Source organism: Dipodomys merriami, unplaced genomic scaffold, assembly GCF_024711535.1.
Source record: "Dipodomys merriami isolate MVZ:Mamm:240054 unplaced genomic scaffold, mDipMer1.0.p SCAF_37, whole genome shotgun sequence".
NCBI classification, from domain to species: domain Eukaryota; kingdom Metazoa; phylum Chordata; class Mammalia; order Rodentia; family Heteromyidae; genus Dipodomys; species Dipodomys merriami.
In genome coordinates, this window is record NW_027205270.1 from 3,407,973 (window position 1) to 3,427,291 (window position 19,319).

The 19,319-nt window shown below is 47.7% G+C and overlaps 1 protein-coding gene across 9 annotated transcripts in view; it reads right to left on the reverse strand.

Moving 5' to 3' along the window:
- Positions 1-749: 749 nt before the first annotated feature.
- The window catches only part of Dctn1 (dynactin subunit 1), a 33,721-nt gene continuing 15,151 nt past the window's right edge, over positions 750-19,319 (reverse strand). For 3 of the 9 annotated variants that reach the window (XM_069989029.1, XM_069989026.1, XM_069989024.1), the window contains 31 exons: positions 18,736-18,981; positions 18,395-18,473; positions 18,030-18,064; positions 17,354-17,374; positions 15,098-15,115; positions 13,744-13,764; positions 12,338-12,529; positions 11,540-11,737; positions 11,185-11,389; positions 11,033-11,111; positions 10,758-10,917; positions 10,547-10,651; positions 10,171-10,362; positions 9,963-10,079; positions 9,591-9,743; positions 7,948-8,108; positions 7,674-7,842; positions 7,334-7,402; positions 7,045-7,107; positions 6,786-6,935; positions 6,343-6,504; positions 6,129-6,260; positions 5,800-5,925; positions 5,462-5,604; positions 5,065-5,231; positions 3,545-3,559; positions 3,245-3,378; positions 2,937-3,129; positions 2,606-2,685; positions 1,705-1,794; positions 750-1,247 (listed from right to left, as the gene is read on the reverse strand). In XM_069989029.1, coding sequence (XP_069845130.1) covers positions 1,110-1,247; positions 1,705-1,794; positions 2,606-2,685; positions 2,937-3,129; positions 3,245-3,378; positions 3,545-3,559; positions 5,065-5,231; positions 5,462-5,604; positions 5,800-5,925; positions 6,129-6,260; positions 6,343-6,504; positions 6,786-6,935; positions 7,045-7,107; positions 7,334-7,402; positions 7,674-7,842; positions 7,948-8,108; positions 9,591-9,743; positions 9,963-10,079; positions 10,171-10,362; positions 10,547-10,651; positions 10,758-10,917; positions 11,033-11,111; positions 11,185-11,389; positions 11,540-11,737; positions 12,338-12,529; positions 13,744-13,764; positions 15,098-15,115; positions 17,354-17,374; positions 18,030-18,064; positions 18,395-18,473; positions 18,736-18,963 — 3,795 coding nt within the window. In that variant the 5' untranslated portion in view covers positions 18,964-18,981 and the 3' untranslated portion in view covers positions 750-1,109. The remainder of the gene's footprint in view (positions 1,248-1,704; positions 1,795-2,605; positions 2,686-2,936; positions 3,130-3,244; positions 3,379-3,544; positions 3,560-5,064; positions 5,232-5,461; positions 5,605-5,799; positions 5,926-6,128; positions 6,261-6,342; positions 6,505-6,785; positions 6,936-7,044; positions 7,108-7,333; positions 7,403-7,673; positions 7,843-7,947; positions 8,109-9,590; positions 9,744-9,962; positions 10,080-10,170; positions 10,363-10,546; positions 10,652-10,757; positions 10,918-11,032; positions 11,112-11,184; positions 11,390-11,539; positions 11,738-12,337; positions 12,530-13,743; positions 13,765-15,097; positions 15,116-17,353; positions 17,375-18,029; positions 18,065-18,394; positions 18,474-18,735; positions 18,982-19,319) is intronic. The other 6 variants (XM_069989027.1, XM_069989025.1, XM_069989028.1 and 3 more) reach the window with 6 other exon arrangements.

Consider the following 19,319-nt stretch of genomic DNA (forward strand, 5'->3'; position numbering starts at 1 on the left):
TCCCCTGGCCCTCAAAAAAGACAGTATATGTGTGGAGCCTGGCCCAGCCAGACTGCTCCAAAGCACCAAGGACCTTTCTCTATCTGGATCAGAGCACTTTGGAAACTAGATGTCTTTTTCCCCATGTGGACAATAATAAAGACTATCAAGGAACTACCAACAAAACTAAACTGGGTTAAGTTCTAAAATACTGGGGTATTGCTTACAAGCCCAGTGAATCTCAACTCTTGAGGTATTTCAACTGGTCTAGGTTAAGATCTAGCAACTCAACTGATACTAATCTGCTATGGGGCTTGGGAGCAGCTTTTGTAACTTCTATCCTTTCTTACTGGTTTGAAACTTCAGTTTCCCCTAGTTTAGAAACCCCAGTCTAATGAGGAGATGGTCAGGACAACAGAAAGTTTTCTGGGCTACTGAGGACAGGTGGTGAGCATATCATTACTTCAGCTCCAGAAACTGGATTGGAGAGCAATGGATATTCCAGGAGGCAGAGCAGGGCTGGCAGAGCTACACTGCTCTAGCACTCCCAATTTCCTAAATGAACTTCAATATCTAGCTCTAAACCTAGCCTTTTTCTCCTTGCTCAGAGTAGCTTACATAGGTGCATTTGAGGGGCACAGCATTAAACTGGTCACTACAGAGCGGAGGCCCTCAAATTTGACAGAGTTGGAGCTTCCTAGCATCTCTTCTCCACTACTGCTCTGAACCAAATGTCTCAAGTTTCACTCTCAAGACCACACAGAAGGCACTGAAGCAAAAGTTGCTTTAATCAGGGATGAAGTCCTCAATCAGGGGGACCTCATTCAACCTTTGGTGGTGAGGTCTCAGCCTACCCCCCCCCCACATGCCCTGAGGCCCCTCTGGAAAGAGGGAGCAGCTGAACAGCTAATTATGGAAGAGGTAAGGGATGAGAGTAGGGAAACCCATGTGAAGGGTAGGAGCAGGAGATTGACAGGATTGGAGCAGAGCTGAATGGATCGGGAAGAGCTTAATTCACATGGTTCTCCCTGGGGGTTGGCTGAGGTTGGCTGGGGGCTGTGCATCGGGCAGAGCAGTACAGGGACAGGATGATTTGAGGGCTGAACAGGCAGCAGGGAAGGGAGGAGTGCTTAAGAGATGAGGCGACTGTGTAGCTGGTGCAGCTGCTCCTGGGTCAGCACCAGCCGGTGTCGCTGTCCAAGGCCAGCTGCACAGGAGAAGGTCACTTTGCCCATGTAGACTGTATCATCTTGCTGCTCTTCCTTGGCCTTGGTGTTGGAGAAAGAAATAGGATGCCAGGTTAGGGATTTATTGGAATGTTTGGCCACTGAAGGATACTCTGAATACTGAGATCAGGAGTAGCCCTTGGGAGAGTGAAGCTTCTGAGGTCTTAGGCCATAGTGACCCCATTTTTCAAATTAGAATAGGGGGAATGGTGTATACAGTCTGGCAAGGGAGTTTTGAGTGTCACCTGATATAAAAGTCAGGGATGTGCTCTTTATATTTTTCTAAAATATTAGAATTTGTAGAAACACTGAGAGCACTTTTAAATTACTTGCAAGTAATACTTGGACTTGCCAGACCAAAACTAAAACAACAACAACAACAAATAGGGTAAATACTTGTTGAATTTGAGCCTCCGGAGGCCTCTTCAAATTCCCAGGAGTAGGACACTCACCTGAAGCCCCCATACCACGTTATTCTCTACACTATATTCCCCCTTACCCTAAGGAAGGCAGAAGAAGGGAAGGTGGCAAAGTCAGTGGGGACGGTGGCTCCAGGGCGTTGAGTTACTGTCTCCTTAAGGACTTCATCCTGGAGAGGGCAAAACAAGACTTCATTTAGGAGTCCCCATAGCCTAGGACAAGGCCTCCCTGGTTTCATAGAAATGCTTTGCCAGAAGGGCAAAGATTCAGTCATCACTATACTTCTATTCTCACCTTCAACTTCATTCCCACAACATCCCTCTTTACAGATCCTTTCTTTTTTTTTTTAGGGGGGGCGGGCAGTCATGGGGCCTGAACTCTGGGCCTGGGCGCTGTCCCTCAGCTCTTCAGCTCAAGGCTAGCGCTCTACCACTTAACCACATCATCATTTCCAGCTTTTTCTTTTTGCTTATGTGGTGCTGAGGAATCGAACCCAGGGCCTCATGCATGCAAGGCAAGCGCTCTACCACTGAGCCACCTTCCCAGCCCCCTCACATTTCTGGCTTTTTTTCTGCTTACATGGTACTGAGGAATCGAACCTAGGACCTTCATGCATGTAAGGCAAGCACTCTACCACTAAGCCAACTTTCCAGCCCCAGATCCACATTCTTTAAAGCCCAGTTTCCCTGTCTCTAGGGAACCATGCCCATAAGTGATTTACCCCACAGTGGTTTTTGTTCTAACAGAAGTTGTAGCCCAAGCCACAAACCCCAAAGAGGATCCTAGCTCATGCATTCTGTTGATGAGAATTTAACTTGTTTGTACTAAGGTAGTTCCCAAGGCAAAATTCTGGCTTCCCACCTACTCCCCAATGTACTGTCTGGCACAGAGCTGGCCCAAGGAACTTCAGAAGTGCCTAGTTCCACCAATGAATGCTCTGAAGTGAGCTTTGTAGGGTGGAGAATAGAAACTGAACTGACCTTGAGCTTCTCAATGGTGTCACTCAGGGCCTTGAGCTGAGCCACTTGTTCCATAAGCTGAGCCGATGGGCTCTTGGCAGCTGTTGGGAGGGAAAGCTGGTGAGGCCCAAGGAGGCCCAGACAGGCAGCTGAATTGAATTAAGGGTCAGGAATACAGTTACTTGATGTTCTCATGGAACAAGTACTGAAGAGATTGGGTCAATCAAGCAGACAACTTGGAAACTAAAGGACACTATTGGGAAGAACTTCTATGGCACAAGGACTCCTAGGAAGAAGCTAAATCCCTAGAGATGAGGGGAGGTATAGTATTCATCTGACCAAGTGAACATACCAGGGCTGGTGCGAGTGATATCTACTACATGAGTGTGTGTACTCAGTTGATTTAATGTCTCCAGAAGCTGGCTGGTCTTGCGATACAGTGCTCCAGCTGCTAGCTCACTGCTAGGGCCCTCGTGGGGTGGGAGGGAAAGCTTTGCAACATGCAGAGGGGGCAAAGCTGCCAAGGATGCCTTCATCTGGGATCCCTGTGGGGGAAAAAGAGAGGCAGTGGAAGAGGCTCTAGAAGGCCTCTGCCATCACTCTTCAATAGAGGCAGACATGCTTCACCTTCTACCCCAGTCCTCCCTGTAGGCTCCTCACCTTAAGCATGCTGTTCTCATGCTGGAGCTGAGAGATGTGCAGCCTCATAGCAGAGATCTGCTGAAGCAGTAGGGGTGAATCCTTCACCAGCCCTGGGCCTGGCAAGGAACCTGGAGCCTGCCCAGGAGCACCCCCTGTGGATATCGTAACAAATGACCTCAGTCACAAGTGGAGAAGGTTAAAAGCTGGGCTCCATCCTTGTTCTTCCCTTTTCCTCCTTTCCTCCCACCTCCAGTTCTGGTTATTCACCAACCTGATTCCCACCAGCCCTTGTAAGCCCTAGCCAGAGTGAGTCTATACCTCGCTGCTGGTCTTCTGTGTTCAGGATAGCCCATGGGAGAGCAGGAAAAGAGGAGAAAGGAATTACATGATTTGCGTCTAGGTGGACATACCCAGGGATCCTAAACAGAGGAAAACCCTTTTCCTGATGACCCTTTCTCTACCCCTCCTTTAGCATAGAAGCAGATATATATAAAAAGAGAGGAAAGAGGCTGAACGCTGGTGGTTCAAGCCTAGATACTCAGGAGGCTGAGATCTGAGCATCACAGTTCAAAGCAAGCCTGGGCAAGAAAGTCCCTGAGACTTTATCTCCAATTAACCACCAGAAAACCAGAGCTATGACTCAAAATGCTACCCTTGAGCAAAAAGAGCTCAGGCTCTGAGCTCAAGCCTCATGACCAACCAAAAGAGAGAGGGGTGGGGAGGGAGTGAGGGCTTAGGTCAGGAAGTGCTATATGAGAATCGCAAGGTGAGTATAATGCAGGAGCACTTGCAGCACCATCTCCAACAAGGGTGCTGGGAGCAATCCAGAGACTCCAATGCACTTGTACCCTTAATGCTCACCAGTAAAACTTAGGTTGAGAATGCAAACCATTCCTTTGTTCCTTAGGTTTCCCCAATGCTGAGGGAAAATGCCTCCTTTTTGTAGGAAGTTTCATTAATTCAGAATCAGCATTTGTTTAAAGAACCTTCATTAAACACTATAAAATGGTTATTCTGAACACCCTTTCCAAATAATGTATATATCACAGGAGTCCTATAACACAAGATACTTGGTCACCGCCCAAAATCAAAAGGCATCCATGATAAGGACTTAGCTGAGAACAAGATCTTCAGAGGAGTTATCTGACAAGACACAAGAGCATCAAGAAAAAGTTTAATTCCAGCCAAGGAAATTAGCTTCTGGAGGTGAAAAGGGCAAGTAAGAAACTGAGGAACAACAAAAAACAAACTATAGGACAGATGAGAACTAAGATGGCATCAGACACTTTCTTACCAAGGAAAGTGGGAGACTGGGCCTGGAAAGTAGAAAAGAAGCCTGGACCATGAGTGATTAGGTAAAGGTCAAAACAAGCCACAAGCAAAACTGACAATTATACAATAGAAGAAATAATCACATCATAGAATGAAGCCATGTCAACTCAATAGCAAAATGCAGTGCCAAGAGAGGCACAATAAAAAACAGGCAGAGCTGGATGCCCTGGGAAGAGTTAGCCCACACTGCTTCAGACTGACAACCCTCTGGACACAGGGTTGGGATAGAAAGATCCAGAAGGGAGAACTAGCAGAGTTCACCTAATGTTATTATGCTGACCTTCTGACAAATCTGGTAATGCCCTATTTGTCCAGAAGTACTCTACATATGTCATTTGTGAAAGTCAAAACTTGGGTGAAAGTAGGCAGAGTGCAACTGGGCAAATATTCCTAGCTGAACATCCAGAGGAGAAGGCGGCAGAAGTCAAAACCAAGGCCAAGGACAGAGGAGTCAAAAAATTAGTCTCCTCTGGGCCAGTGATGTGTATCTATCCCAATGCACTCACCACCAGCAATGCCAGAGACCAGGGTAGCAATGCCTGAAGGAGGAGGCCCCCGGAGCCCCTCGATTGTGCGTTTGGACTGGCTGTTTAGCCGCAGCTTTAGCTCTGCCTTCTCTGCTTCTAGCTGGTCAATGTCGGCCTGGAGCGCATCCATGGTCTCTTCAAACTCTCTGTGAAATAGAATCTAGGCTTAGGAATGGCCTTTCTCCATTGTCATACCTGACCTTTCAGTCCCAGCAGGTCATTGTACCCCTTACTATCCATGCTAGTGAAAAACAAGGGCAGGAATAGTGAGGTTAGGAGAATCATACTACAAGGGGAAAAGGGAATGCTTAAGAATAGAGAGCCTCCAACAGGAGGGAGGATTAGAAGAAGCAGAGCTCCAAGGAAAGTGCCTGACTTCTCTTTCTTCCGCAGCAGTGCCTGGGTCTCCTCCAGCCGAGTTTGGACTTTCTCAATGCGTTCATCTGCATCCTTGGCAGCACTGTCCAGTTTCTTCTCTAGGAGGCTCAGTCGCACATTGGCCTCACTCAGCTCCTCTCCCTGGACAAGGTAGATAGCTTCCAGTACCCTGACATCTTCCCCATGACCCCATGACCTGAAAAGCTCCTGTATGTATGACTCCCTGATCACAGGCTCTACTTCTCCCCTCAACCCTCAAGCCATCTCAGTCCCAACCTGACATTTGCTGCTGCCCTAGGTCCCATCATATTTTGAGCCCTCACAGCCTACCCTTACCTTAATCTTAAGTGACTTCTTCAATTCTTTAATAACTGTCTCTCGATCCTCAAGCTTCAAACCTAGGCCTTCAGCATCTGTGATCTCTGCACGAAGGGCTGCAGCCCGAAGTTCAACAGGAGGAGGCTAAGGGATAAGGTTGGTCAGAGGGTAGAGGCAGACAGAGATTACCAATGTACTCCTTTCAGAGAATCCAGTCAGAGAAAACCTTCAGCAGGATGTTGCTCTAGGCATCTTCCTCATGCATCCTTGCCCTCCCACCACTAGCAACAATATACATGTCCTGCCCCTCCTAGCCTCTAGATTTTTCCAATGAAGTGTCTACTCACCTTGCTGGGGGGCCGCTCTGCATCATACTCCCCTTCCTGCATGGCTGTGGCCAGCTTGTTCATAGTGCTGATGAGGATGTTGCATGACTGGCGCAGACACTCATAGGGGCTGCTGGAGGGGCTCCCATAGATCTGCAGAAGCCAAAGACAGAAGTGAAAGTCCTGCACTGGTTACTTAACTCCCACCTCCTCCTGCTCAGCCATCCAATCCAACCTGCTCGCTTGCTTTGAAAGCCAGTTCCTCCAGTGCAGCCACAGGTAGCCCCTCATTCTCTGCCAGTGGGGCAATGAGCTGGGCAGCGGCAGCTGCCACCTCTTGCAGTACAGCCACCACCCATGTCAAATGTTTTCTGCAGTCTAGGAGTGTGTCAGATACCTGTGTAATAGACTAGAGTCAAGAGCCCACCCTGAGTCCAACATCACAGTTCCTAGCTACTCCAAAACTATTTTTGTCCCTTGACAAGATCCAGACTTTTTTAATTTTTTTTTTTTTTTTTGCAGTAATGTGGTTTGAACCCAGGGCTTGGTGTGGCCCTGCTTCACGTAGGTACTGTATTACTTGAGCCATGCCTCTAGCCTTAGATCCAGTCTTAATGTGCTATAGTCCCCTGCTAGCTCTACTCAGCTTCTTGCCCTTCTACACTTGGAGCAATAAACCTGTGGTCCAAAAGCCAGAGCAGCTGGGATCCCAGGAGCATCTGTCCCTGGCATTCGCCTTCGGATCTTCTTGCAGAACTGGCGGATGTCACTACATGATGTTTCCAGGTCCCGGAGTAGAAGAGCAATATCTGTAGCCTCTTGCCCACTCTACATAGGAAATAAGAAATGGATGAGAAACCAAGTTAGCATAAAGGCTGGGAGTGAGGTAGGTAATAAAAAAGAAAAGGAACTTGCACAAATCTAGAAGTGCCCTCACCTGTAAAAAGGCACGCAGCCGCCCCACTTCCACACTCATGCAGTCCAGAGCACTCTGGGTGAACTGTGGGGATAGAAACATATGGTCTTAAACTCCAATAGGAGCCTTTCTGCCCACATTATCATCTCTAAGAAGCCTTCCCCTCTGCTGACATCCACATATAGGATCTTCCAACTTGCCTGATCTGGCTATGATGACCCTTCCACAGTCTTATATGACATCCCTCCAGGACTAATATCCTTTATTCTAACCCCTATAATAGGATTAACCACTTATCATGGCACTTCACCTTAATGTGGTCGGCCAGCTGCATGGTACAGTCTTCTAGCTGTTCGGCAAGGTGGATGCTATAAAGATGCTGAGGAGGGATGATAAAGAAACAGAGAGCCTTTAGCCTGTGGAAGGACAGAAGGAGTCCTTCCCAAACTGTAATTTGAGTCCTGGCCATTACTGGTCTCAAGAATATCCAAAACCTTCAAGGAACTGCATCATAAGACAAGTACACTTCAGAGTAAATTGGGCCAAAAGCAGCCAACCTAAGACATGCAACCTTGAATACACTGACAATAACTCCCCTTATGCAAAAGCTTCCCTCCCACCTACCCCATGCATAAATTCTCGCCCCAGACCTGGTAGTACTTGATAGCCTTGGTGAGAGGTTCCACATTGACAGTCTCATCCAGCTGATCCTTGTGTAGCAACTCAATGAGGAAATCTAAGGAGCGCTCATGGGCACTCATCTCAGGGTAGAGGCTGCCCACCTTCTTATACACATCCACATTGCACTGAGAGAGGGCACTAGAGACCAGAGAAGGGCTCTGTGAAGCCAAGGTCTTCCAAGCAAACTCAGTTTCAGTTAATCCTGAACCCATGGCCCTGGCATGGAGGTCAGGAGTCACTTACTGCTCATAACGATGCAGTGTGGCCTGCAGCAGACTCAGTGAATATACCAGCCCAGCAGCAAAGCTGAGCTGCTCCCCTGCAGCTCCTCGCAGCCCAGGCCTCTCTGAACAGTTCTCACTTAGTTCAAACTTCTCTTGGGCCTGCTTCCGAATCAGTTCTGCCTGTGGGAAGAAGACCAGTGACTTGAGCAAAGGGTGGAGAACACAGGCCCAGGAATTCAGGAGATAGCTTAACAACTATGTGAGGAGTACAAGAGCGAGAGAAAGCAGATAGATGAGCAGCAAGTCTCGCTAGGGAAAAGGGTAATGATGTGAGGAGCTTGTGAAGATTAGGAATGAGAATGAATGGGCAGTGGGACTAAAAGCTGGCTTAAAGCTGTCTCTCCATCTAGAACACTATCCTGCCAATTATTTTCCTATCTACTTTTAGCAACCTTTGGGCCCTCAGCTTAAACGTTATTCCTCATCCTGCCCTACTCTAAATCAGATCCCTAGCTGGGCTCTCATAAGAAACTTAACTTTTTTTTCATAAAAAATATTTATGAAGGAAAGTTATCTGATTGGTTTCAGAAACTCCCACAAATAGGGCTGGGAATATGGCTTGTGGTAGAGTGCTTGCCTAGCATGCATGAAGCCCTGGGTTTGATTCCTCAGTACCACATACACAGAAAAAGCCAGAAATAGCGCTATGGCTCAAGTGGTAAAGTGCTAGCCTTAAGCAAAAAGAAGTTCAAGGACAGTGCCCAGGCCCAGAGTTCAAGCCCCAAGACTGGCAAAAAAAAAAAAAAAAAAACCAACTCCCACAAATAATATATGACTGTTCATATACTTTATATATGGCATAGTACTTTCATATAATCTATGTGCATCATCTCTTATACTATAAATCATCTCTAGATTACTTTTAGTATTTAATGTAACAGCAAAGACTTTTTTTTGGATTAATGTAACATAAATGGTATATAAGTAATTGTTATACTGTATTGCTTAGGGAATGACAAGAAAAAAGTCTATATATACTCAGTATAAATACAATTTTTTCCAAAATTTTTAAGACAAATCACTTAAATGAATAAGAAAAAAGTCTATATATACTCAGTATAAATACAATTTTTTCCAAAATTTTTAAGACAAATCACTTAAATGAATAAGCATAAAATTTGCCAAGCACTGGTGGCTCACACCTATGAATCCTAGCTACTCAGGAGAATGAAATCTGAGGATCACAGTTCAAAGCCAGCCCAGGCAGGAAAGTCTGTGAGACTCTAACCTCCAATTAACCAGCAGAAAACCAGGCACTGTGGCTCAAAGTGGTAGAGCACTAGCCTTCAGCACAAAGAGGCTCATAGACAGCGTCCAGGACCTGAGTTCAAGCCCCAGGACCAGCCAGGGGGGAAAAAAAGCCTTCAGGGCCAGCCACTGTCCTGCTTCAGCAGTGAGTAGGAGAGAAGAGGTTTCTGCTCTTACCAAGCTTGTTGAATCCAGTGCAGAATCCATAAACATGGACACTGTATATTTTCATCTGTAACTCAATTGACAGTATGTACTTCTGCTACCTCAAACTCTTTGTGGGAAGAAATGATGATGACTACTTTCACTTGGCTCAGAGAAGTCCAGTAGATTTTTATTGCACATGTAATATACCTTGCAAATGAGACGAGGCATGAGCAGTAGCACCAGGACACAGTCATGGTCCCCTCCTGGCCGAAGGAAGCTGTCAGGCATGAAGGCTGTCAGCAGGGACATGTGTCGGTTGGCCTGTGCCACTTCCATCTGTCTTAATTCCATCTCAATAGCCTATAAGGTACACAGGGAGGAAAGGAAGGATCTAATTTCTAGAACTACCATATCTTACTTCACCAAATCCCTTACTCTAGGGACAAATCCAGGACTATATTCTTCCATACTACCACACAAAGAACCTCCTCCCCCTCAAAAATCTGAAGCTCGGAACCCCACACTTGTTAAGAACAGAGGCACACTCATCCTGGCCTTTAGGCCACCCACTTTCCTGACCTTGGCATGGGCCTTAGTCTCAGCAAACTTGATTTTGAAGTCAAAAGTTTCTGGAGGTGGCTGTTGCTGTCTCTCCACAGATGCTTCCTGCTGGTTTGTCAGTTCCCGATTAACATCCTGGGAACAGACAGTGAGGCAAAACTGCATCTCTAGGGAGATCACAAACAGAGAAAAGGCAAGAGCAGCAGCAAGGGCAAGAAGTTGGTACCTGTAGGTGAGCAGTCAGCTGGCGGTACTTCTTGATGGTTTGCTGGTAATCTGCAACTGTCTCCTGAGCTGCCTCTACACGCTTCTGGGCCTCCCGCACCCGGGCACCTGCCATATCCAGTTGCTCTCGCAACTCCAGTTCTGTCTCACGTGCATTTTCCTGTAGCTCATCATTCATCTCATTCATTGCTTCCTGGATACCACAAGGTAGTTGGGGGAAAGCAAAGACAGGGTCAAGACACAGAGCAGGGCCAGGATGATTTACCTTATCACATACTCTGAGTAAAGGTCATGGGTCATATGTCAAGTTCTCCCAGCAGATCCCTTCCAAATACACTCCACTATGGTCAGAAATCAGGAGTGTGCTCTTCTCTTACCAAGTCTCCCACAGTCTCTCTTAACTCCCGCACTTTCTCTTCCAGATTCAGGTTCCGGTCGGTCAGCATCTCTACCATCTCTTCAGCACCCAGAGCAGCATCAACCTGTGTAACAGAGAGGACACAGGAAGAAGCGCTGCTGGAAGGTGTCTAGAGAAGGAGGAAGTGGAAAACAGGAGAATCAGACAGGGGTGAGCTAGGCTTCCCAGACCTGTTCCTTGAGCTCATCAATGGTGCTCTCTGCCTGGCTCAGCTCTTCCTGAAGGCGTTCTCTCTGTTGTCTCACAACTTCCAACTCTTGGTTCTTTTTTTCCATGAGCTTCTGGAGCTTCACGTGCTCCTGCTTCTCTGAGGAAGAAAGATCCCGCATTCTGTGGCGAAGAAAGAAGACACAGTGTCGTTGGTCACTAACAGGCTAATGGGTGCTCTAACACATGTGGAGGCAGCAGAGTGAGCATCAAAGCCAAGCAGCGAGGAGAAGCCTACCTCACCAAGGCATCCTTCAGACGAGCATTCTGCTCCTCAAGCTGCTTGAGCTGGTAACTGGATGCAGCTCCATCTGAACCTGGTAAAGAACATAAACATATTCAGGCTGGTCTCACCCTACCACTTGGCCCCTGTAGCTCTGTGTGCCTTACCCTTTTCCTCAATTTCAGCCTTGAGTATCTCCAAGTCTGTGGTAAGCTCGTCCACACGTTCCTTCAGGGCCTCCACCTCCTGCTGCAGAGACTCTGCCCTCTCTTCAGCCATCTCCTTGTCTAGAGTGGCCATCTCAATGGCATCAGCAGTGTCTGCCATCTCTTCCATGTATCTCTCCTTTGCCTCCAGAGCCTCTTTGGCTTCCTGGTAAAGGGATTTGGTGGGTGAGGCAGGAGCAGAGAGCCCCACACTGCCTTTATTCACAGGGTGCTATAAGTTCCAACCTAGTTTCCAGTTTACCTCCTCAGAGCCCTCAGTCTCCCCAGGTACCCCCTTCATCCATCCTGATCTCACCTTCCGTGCCTCCTTTAGACGACGCTGAAGGTCTGCCTGCTGCTCTTGCATTTTGCTCTTCCATTCCTGCACCTGCTCCAGTTGGATCTTGTGTTTCTCCAGCTCTTTTAACTTTGCCTTGTCTTCTGCCCGCTTCAGCCGCAGAGTCTCCAGTTTCTCCTCCAGGTCCCGTACCTGAGCCCTCAACCCCTCCTCCTCCTGCCAAGGAGAAGCCCCAGCATCTGTGTGTATACATAGCCCATCCCTCTTCCCCAATACAACTTAGCTGGAGCAGAGAAGACAAAAATGTGTATAGCCAGGTGCCGGTGGCTCACGCCTGTAATCCTAACTACTCAGGAGGCGGAGATCTGAGGATTGCAGTTCGAAGACAACCTGGACAGGAAAGTCCATGAGACTCTTATCTCTAATTAACCACCAGAAAACCAGAAGTGATGCTGTGGCTCAAGTGGTAGAGCACTAGCCTTGAGCTGAAGAGCTGAGGGCCAGTGCCTAGGCCCAAAGTTTAAGCCCCACAACGGACAAAAAAAAAAAGCACACAAACATTTTTAGCCCCAGCATCAAAACCAAGTGGCAAACAAATGAAACCAGCAGAGTAAGTATAAGGAAAGTGTGAAAGAACAGTAAGAAAGGAAAAGGTAGCTTGGCCAGTAGCAAGATATCCATATGTTATACCCCTATACACCCACTCTTTCTAATCAAGTTCTAGGTCCTCCCTAGCCCCAGAAAATTTCCGACACCCAGCCAGGAGTCACCAGCCCCCAGCATCTTGATTCTCCTCTAACTCAACCCAGTTCTTACCTTGGAGGGGGAAGGAAGTGGTGGTGCTGCTCCAGGAGAAGTGAGGGCTGGTGTGGGGATGATGGGTGCTGCCAGTGGAGTCTGAGCTGGGGTGCTGGGCTCACTGCTGCTCAGTTCACCTGCTGATGCTGAACCAGAGGGCCCCAAGGAGCTACTGGCTCCAGGCCCTCCAGTACTGGCTGGGCGAGTGGGCTATTCGAGAGAGAGTAGGGGTAGTCCAGAGAGAACAGAGGATGGTGGAGATGAAGGGAGAGAGACAGTATGAGAATATGGCAAGGGCAGGAGTCAGAGAAAAGAAAGTGCAGGAAGAATATGAAAGCACAATGGGAACAGAGGCAGTAGATGGAAGACAGAAAATGATACCGTCAAAAAGCAACAGTAAAAAGGACAGGGGGCGGAGGGAGGGAGGAAAGGATGGGAAAAGACATAAGATTAGAAGGTTCCTCCCTTGGCAATGAACAGCACATTCCTCCTAGCTCTGGTGTTACCTTTAGAGCAGAATCCCTTACTCCCCAGAACTCCCTTCTGTGACCCATTTGTGATCAGCAGTTTCTTAACACTCCCAGTCCCATCCTTGCTCTGGGTCTGTGCCCAACTCCCCAGGGAGAAAAAAAGTGCTTCAATGTCATTCCCAGAGAAAAAGAACAGATTAGAGTTTGTTCTCGATTCTCATGTTCCCAGAGAAGGACGCGCTAAAACTGGGAGGGCTGGCCTCTCTAGCCCTGACAGCCCATCTCTACTCTGGAAGTCATGCTGAATCACCCTCCCATGATCTATGTAAAGGGCCAAGGTGAAAGTTGTAGCCCTAGACTCCCTCCTAAAGCAAGGTAAGTACAGCTAACCTACTGTATTTACTCCCCAAGACAAAGTTTATAATCAAGTAATACTACTCAGGCCCCTGGGGGACTGGGAGAATGGGAGTAAGGGCTGAGCAGTTGTCCTGCAGCCCCAAGCCTTGGGGCAGTCAGGCCTGCCCAGAAGTCTTCCTAGCAGAGCCAATCCCCTTAGTTCTCCTGACACTGAGGAACAACATGCTACCCACAGATACTGCCACCCGAAAGCTTTCACAGGCATACTCTTCTCCTTACTCTCACACTGTACAGTGCCAAGTGCTTTACCTCAAAACTGATCAAAATTACCTTCTTCAAGAAAGCCTGTCTTGGCTAGCCATAATCTCTCTCACTTCTCTTTTGTATTCAATCTACTGGCTCAGCTATCCTCCTGATAGCTGGAAGCCATTTTCCTAGAAAGGACTGATCACCAACTCCAAGCTCCTCTCTCTCTCAAAGGGAACCCATAATGTACTATGACCAACTTTTACGTCCTACTACACATGCCCACATTCATGCACATGCCAAAATGTTTGTACACTCAGCAGTGGCTTGCACAGGACTGTTTATTCTCACCTTGGGCCGCCGAGTTGTGGTCTGGACAACAGGAGCCAGAGGAGAAGTAGTCAGGAAAGAAAGAATAATGGCAGAAAGATAGACAGCAAAAGGACAGCAGTGAGAGCAGAAGTAATAATGGAAACAGGCTGCAGTTAGCCACCACCCTCAGCCCCCATCCCAACTCCCGTCCACTGAATCATGGCATTCCTACTCTAGGAACTCAGAACTCCTGTTCCCCTTGGTTCCTGCTATTTTTGTCCAACCCTTGCAGGCTTTACCCTTTGAGATACTCTAGAAATCCCAGAAGTCCTGTCTCCTAGGCTGAGCCACAGAGATCAAATGCAGCAGCTGGCAAGGTCTCCATAGATCAATCCTTCTGTGAACAACCTTTCTCACTCCTCCCCTGAGGCCCCACCCAGACACTACTCCCAATGGCTTTCCCAGGTCACTCTCTTCCTCCAAGTGCTAGACTTCATAGAGGGGAACAATCACCACCATGACAAGAGTGGATATAACCCGAAAGTGTGAGATCAGATCCCTAAGCACTATTTCCCTCCCTCCTTTTCCCCCTACCCCACCAGATCCCACAACAATCCCCATCCCTAAGACAGAGGGCTCAAGTGTCAGGGTTATGAATATTGCATTACTAGAAGCACAGAGCTCAGCAAAATAACCCCACCCAGCTGAAAGAAGGAAGTAGGGGTAGGCAGCAGCACAGAAAAACTACTGTCCTAAACCAAATTCAGAAATCCTCTGGGTTACCACAAGGTGGTAAATAGGCAATTAGCTCCAACTCCCTAAGAGTTGCCTAATATCTTATCACTCTGGCAAAGACAAATCATGGCTTAGGCTTACTGAGCCCAAGAAGACCATCTCCATACCTGCACAGGACAGCATCCATAGCTTTAGTCAAAGACTATTTTGGGATCTCCATGCCACCATGGTTAAAAAAAAAAAATCCCTGACACAAACCCTGAGGGAGGGGGAATGCTGGGACAACAACCAAGAGTCATTCTAGCGCAGGTTGAGTGAGGCAGGTAGGCCTGCTACAGGCACTGAGATGCCTGAGCCTGCTTCTTCAGGCTTTATCACAGGAAACTCCCCAAGCCTGTTGGCTGTAAAGGTGGGCTAAGCTTGTGAGGCTATAGATACAGGCCTGGAACACAGACTCAGAGACCAAAGCTAGCAAGGTAGGGAGCATACACTCAGAAGTGGGGCACAGTAGTGACACACACCTCTCCCAGACCCTCTACCCTTACCTCCTCCCCCAACCAGGTAGAATAAAGTCAGCCAGCCCCCACCCCCACCCCAGCAGCCAGCTGCCACCATTGCCTTGGCAACCTGGCAGCAAGACCAGAGCAAGCAAGAGTACCTTTCGGGCTGTCGGTGCCTGTCTCATCATTGCAGAAAACCACAGAAAGCAAGGAAAGGTAAGAGAAGGAAGGAGAGAAGAGGATAGACAAACACAGGAAGGAAAGACAGACAAGGGAGGGAGGGAAAGAGACCGAACAGAGGGAGAGGCGGCGGAGACAGGAGATTAGTGCATCAAATCCCAACAATACAGCCTCAGCTTCCAGGCCAGCGGCTTCCCAGCCTACAAACTGCTGCCGGGACGCAGAGGGCCCCCCTCAGGTGCGCAGCAGGACAGCCAGGCTCCAGCAAACACCAGACCAGTGCCCGGCCCAGTTTGCCAGCTTAGGCTGATGGCAGCCTCAGTGGCCGCAGCACCAGCTCCATCTGACGTCATGCACCCACCCTCCTCTGCTCCATAGGGGTGGAGCCACTGTTCCACAGTCACCTAGCAACCACCCAGGGCCCTAGTGGCTCCTCCTCCTCCTCATGACTGGACAAAGTCCTGTGCAAATCCCGCCTTTCCACTTCCTCTAAAGATCAGGTTCTAGTTCCGTCCTCCCTCCCTTACCCACTCCCAAGAGCTTGCTCCACAAAAACAGGGCTAGGGGTGGCCCAGAAATGGCATCTTATGGGACCAGGGCTAGTGAGCAGGAATGAAGGTCTCTCTGCTCCATCAATCTCTTTCATAATTGCACTCTGCTTTCCTGACAATCGATCAAATCCACTTCTTTTACATATACTGGCAATACCCTTGTCTCTCATCGGAAATACAAAACCAGAGCACAACCCTCCCTTTACTCAACATCCAGCTTCTGCTCTGAAGAGCACACAGAGTAATCAACGAACCCTGGAGAACAATCTGTCAGGAAAATAGTTCTAATGACAGTGTTGGGCTCTTCTGAGCCTGACTCAAAAGGGCTTTCAAAAAATGATTCAGTATTTTTGTGGTGACATCTATGTTCTCTTTTGCCCTCTCTCAAAGCATTCTTTTTTGCTCCAGATGTAGCTCCCATTTCCACATAGGAAAAGAGCAAGGATCCTGGCTAAGTGATCTGCTTTAAGAGACCCACTGGCACAGATGATATGGAGGGGTAGGGTGAGGACACTTTTTACCATGAGCAAAGAAGGTACTGAACCCAGCTCAGGTAGTTTAGGCTAAGCTTTGCCTTTTAGGCCCCTGACAGGGTTAAGTTAGGCTGCAGCCAGAACTCTTCCATTGATCTCAGATAGCAGCTTCATGTTCTTCTCTGTCCAGGGGCCTGAGGTGAGATGAGAGCTCCATCCAGAAGACAAAATAAAGGAAAGCCAAGTTTCTATTAGCCTAGAATGGGCCCAGCATCCTTTTGAGCTTTATTTTCCTTACATCCCCATTCCCATCTGGAGCTGGGACTCAGGATCCAAAGTTCCAGTATGTAGTCTTCACCAGGTCAAGACTCCAAATAAAGAACCTATCTCCCACCATTTGTCAAGAGGGAGAATTTTTCCCGTCTCCCTTCCCATTGCCCCAATCCAGCAGCATTCCATGCAGTATAAGAAAGGCCAGCAACAGGCTGGCAACAAGGAAATAACATTGTACATATGGTACAGTACATACTCTCAGACAGGCACGTGCACATCAGAAACAACTTGGGCAGAGGACCGAGGTAAGGGTTGGGGAGTGGAAGTGGTCATGGCAGTAATTTAAGTTTTTAAAGTCCATATGGAAGGGAGAGAGACAGCACATTTGAGCCACTGCAATAGGCGAGAGGTGGGCCTCAACCTAATGAAGGCGGAGGCATAGAAAGAGCAATAAAGCAGAATAGAGGTGTGAATTTGTAGCCATCTTGACCCGGTGGCTTTCCAACTATTCTTCCTGTGTTCTGTTCTATAGCCTCCTGCCTGTTTGCATAGCTATTTCACTTAGTACTTTCCTTAGGCCCATTCCTTCAATCTGTCCTATCACCCTCAACCTTGGCTAAGGGAGACCTATCATAAGCCAGTAAATGCACTATTTTATGTTGTTGCTATTTACAGTCATTTGTTTGGAGACTCTAACTAGGAGTTTGGAGCAGGGAGAAATCATCTCTAATGAATGTTACTTGGGCCTAACCACTGAGCCTGATGTTCTTGCTCCCCTCTTCCAGGAACTCTAGAAGCAAAACTGCCATTTCCTCTAGCCATCCCAGCCCCAAGGTTACATATACATATGCATGCAGCAGCCCGATGGCATGCAGGACAACAGGAGTAGAGGGCTACTGACTCCCACCCACCCAAGCACAAACAGTAAACATGCCACCTTCTTAGGCTTCAGTCCCCGCTGCATTAGGAGTAGGAAAGGGCAAAGTTAAAAGGACAGACATGACATTATGCTAGCTGGCCAGACATCTTGGGCATAGGCATCAATACAAACACAAATGTAAACAGACAATAGGTGAAGGGGATTCAGTTCAAGGTTAAGCTCTGGGCAAAGGAAGATAAGGAGTCCCTCAAACATTAGTGTCTACGATGTCCACACCCTGGCTCAAAGAAGCTAAAGACCCACCTCACAACACTGAAGAGGAGTGGCACAGGAGAGTTAAGAAGTGCCCTCTGTATATACAGCCAAAATAAACAGAAAGGAACTGGGCTCATTCCACCCTCCATTTGTGAACAGAATGTCCCCCTCTATCTGCTACCTTTTCATACCCTCAAACCCTTTAGGTCTTAGTATCTTCGGATACCAGAAGGTAGGAAGCTGACTATACTACTGGGGTCAGATCTGTTGTTTCTATCATCCCCAGCTCAATCCCATTTAACTCTGTACTTGTAGAACCTAACAGTTTTCCCCTACTACACACAGAAAGCTTCCTTCTCAGGGAGGTTAGAGAGACTGAAGCAGTTCAGACTCACCTATAGCTTCTACCTTTTTAGGACTGGTCTCCCTCCCTCCATCTATCCATATTACTCCCTACTCCCACTCCCAAACCACTCACCAGTTTGCTGGCCTTTGCCGCTGTATCAGCTCCCTCTGCAGAAAACAAACAAAGTGTGCATTTGTATAATAGGGTAAGACAAGAAACATCATAGTAGGCTAAGGATGGAAGTGGCACTGTGGCTCAAGCGATAGAGTGCTCGCCTTGAGCTGAAGAGCACAGGGACAGCGCCCAAGCCCAGAGTTCAAGCCCCACTACCGACAAAAAAAAAAAAAAATGAGTAAAGCCATAGTAGGGTAAGGAGCTATAACAAGGGACTATGCTGGTTATAGAAAAAGTTCAGTATCCACTATGGCCCCTCATTATGGGAAGAAGGGCTGGGGACTTCTGGGTATGAGGAAGCAACTTAAGTGGATGGCTATTACCTCTTTTGAGAACCTTTGAGGCAGAAGAATCAGGTGTCTCTGGAGAAGTAGTATCTGCTCCATCTTCAAATACCTGGATCTGAATCCACAAAATATATCAATATAGCCTGTTCAAGAAAGGCTATATAGGTCCCACCTACTCCACAAGCAATCTGATTGATATACAGGGCAACTTCCCTAGGAAGAATCTCCAATATTCCCTCCCTACTACCTCCCATTCTCCCAACCAGAAGCTTATCCCCCACCAAGGAAAAGGAAATACCTACACATCAGCTGCACACGCAACAGATATCTTCACACAAACACACACATACACACACACATACGCAAGGGGTAAATACCTGGGACTGGCGCACAAAGATGCCATGACCTTCATCACAAGTAAAATACTTCCTGCCTTGGACAGTTCCATCATTCTTGCCTTTTGCTTCATCCAGAATAACGCCTACCCATTTGCCAGTGGCAAAGAGTGTGGCCCCAACATAAGCCACAGTTCCTCTGTGGCCCTTTCCAATCACCTCCACACGGGACCCTACCCGCAGAGGCCGGGCACTTGCCTCTGCACTCATTCTGCTGCCACTGGGTGTCTGAAAGAAAGACACACAAAAGCATACACAATTAGAGGCCTAGGTCAAGGATGGCATCCTAATGCATAAGAAACACTCAGCCAGGATCCTGGGCTGAAAAAAGACCAGAGTCATTCCTTGAACACCATCCTCAGAATGAGCAAAGCCTACAAATTCCTCGTTGAAAATGTCAGTGATATGTCTTCCTAAGATGTCAAACTCCTCTGGAATCATCTAGGATTTTTAAGAGTTTATGTTTAAATGTTATAACAAATCAGAATTCATTGATAGATCTGTGAATGTCACCATATGACTGCTTTCTCAGGAGCACTGCCCCCAAGAAGAGGAATAAGCAGAAA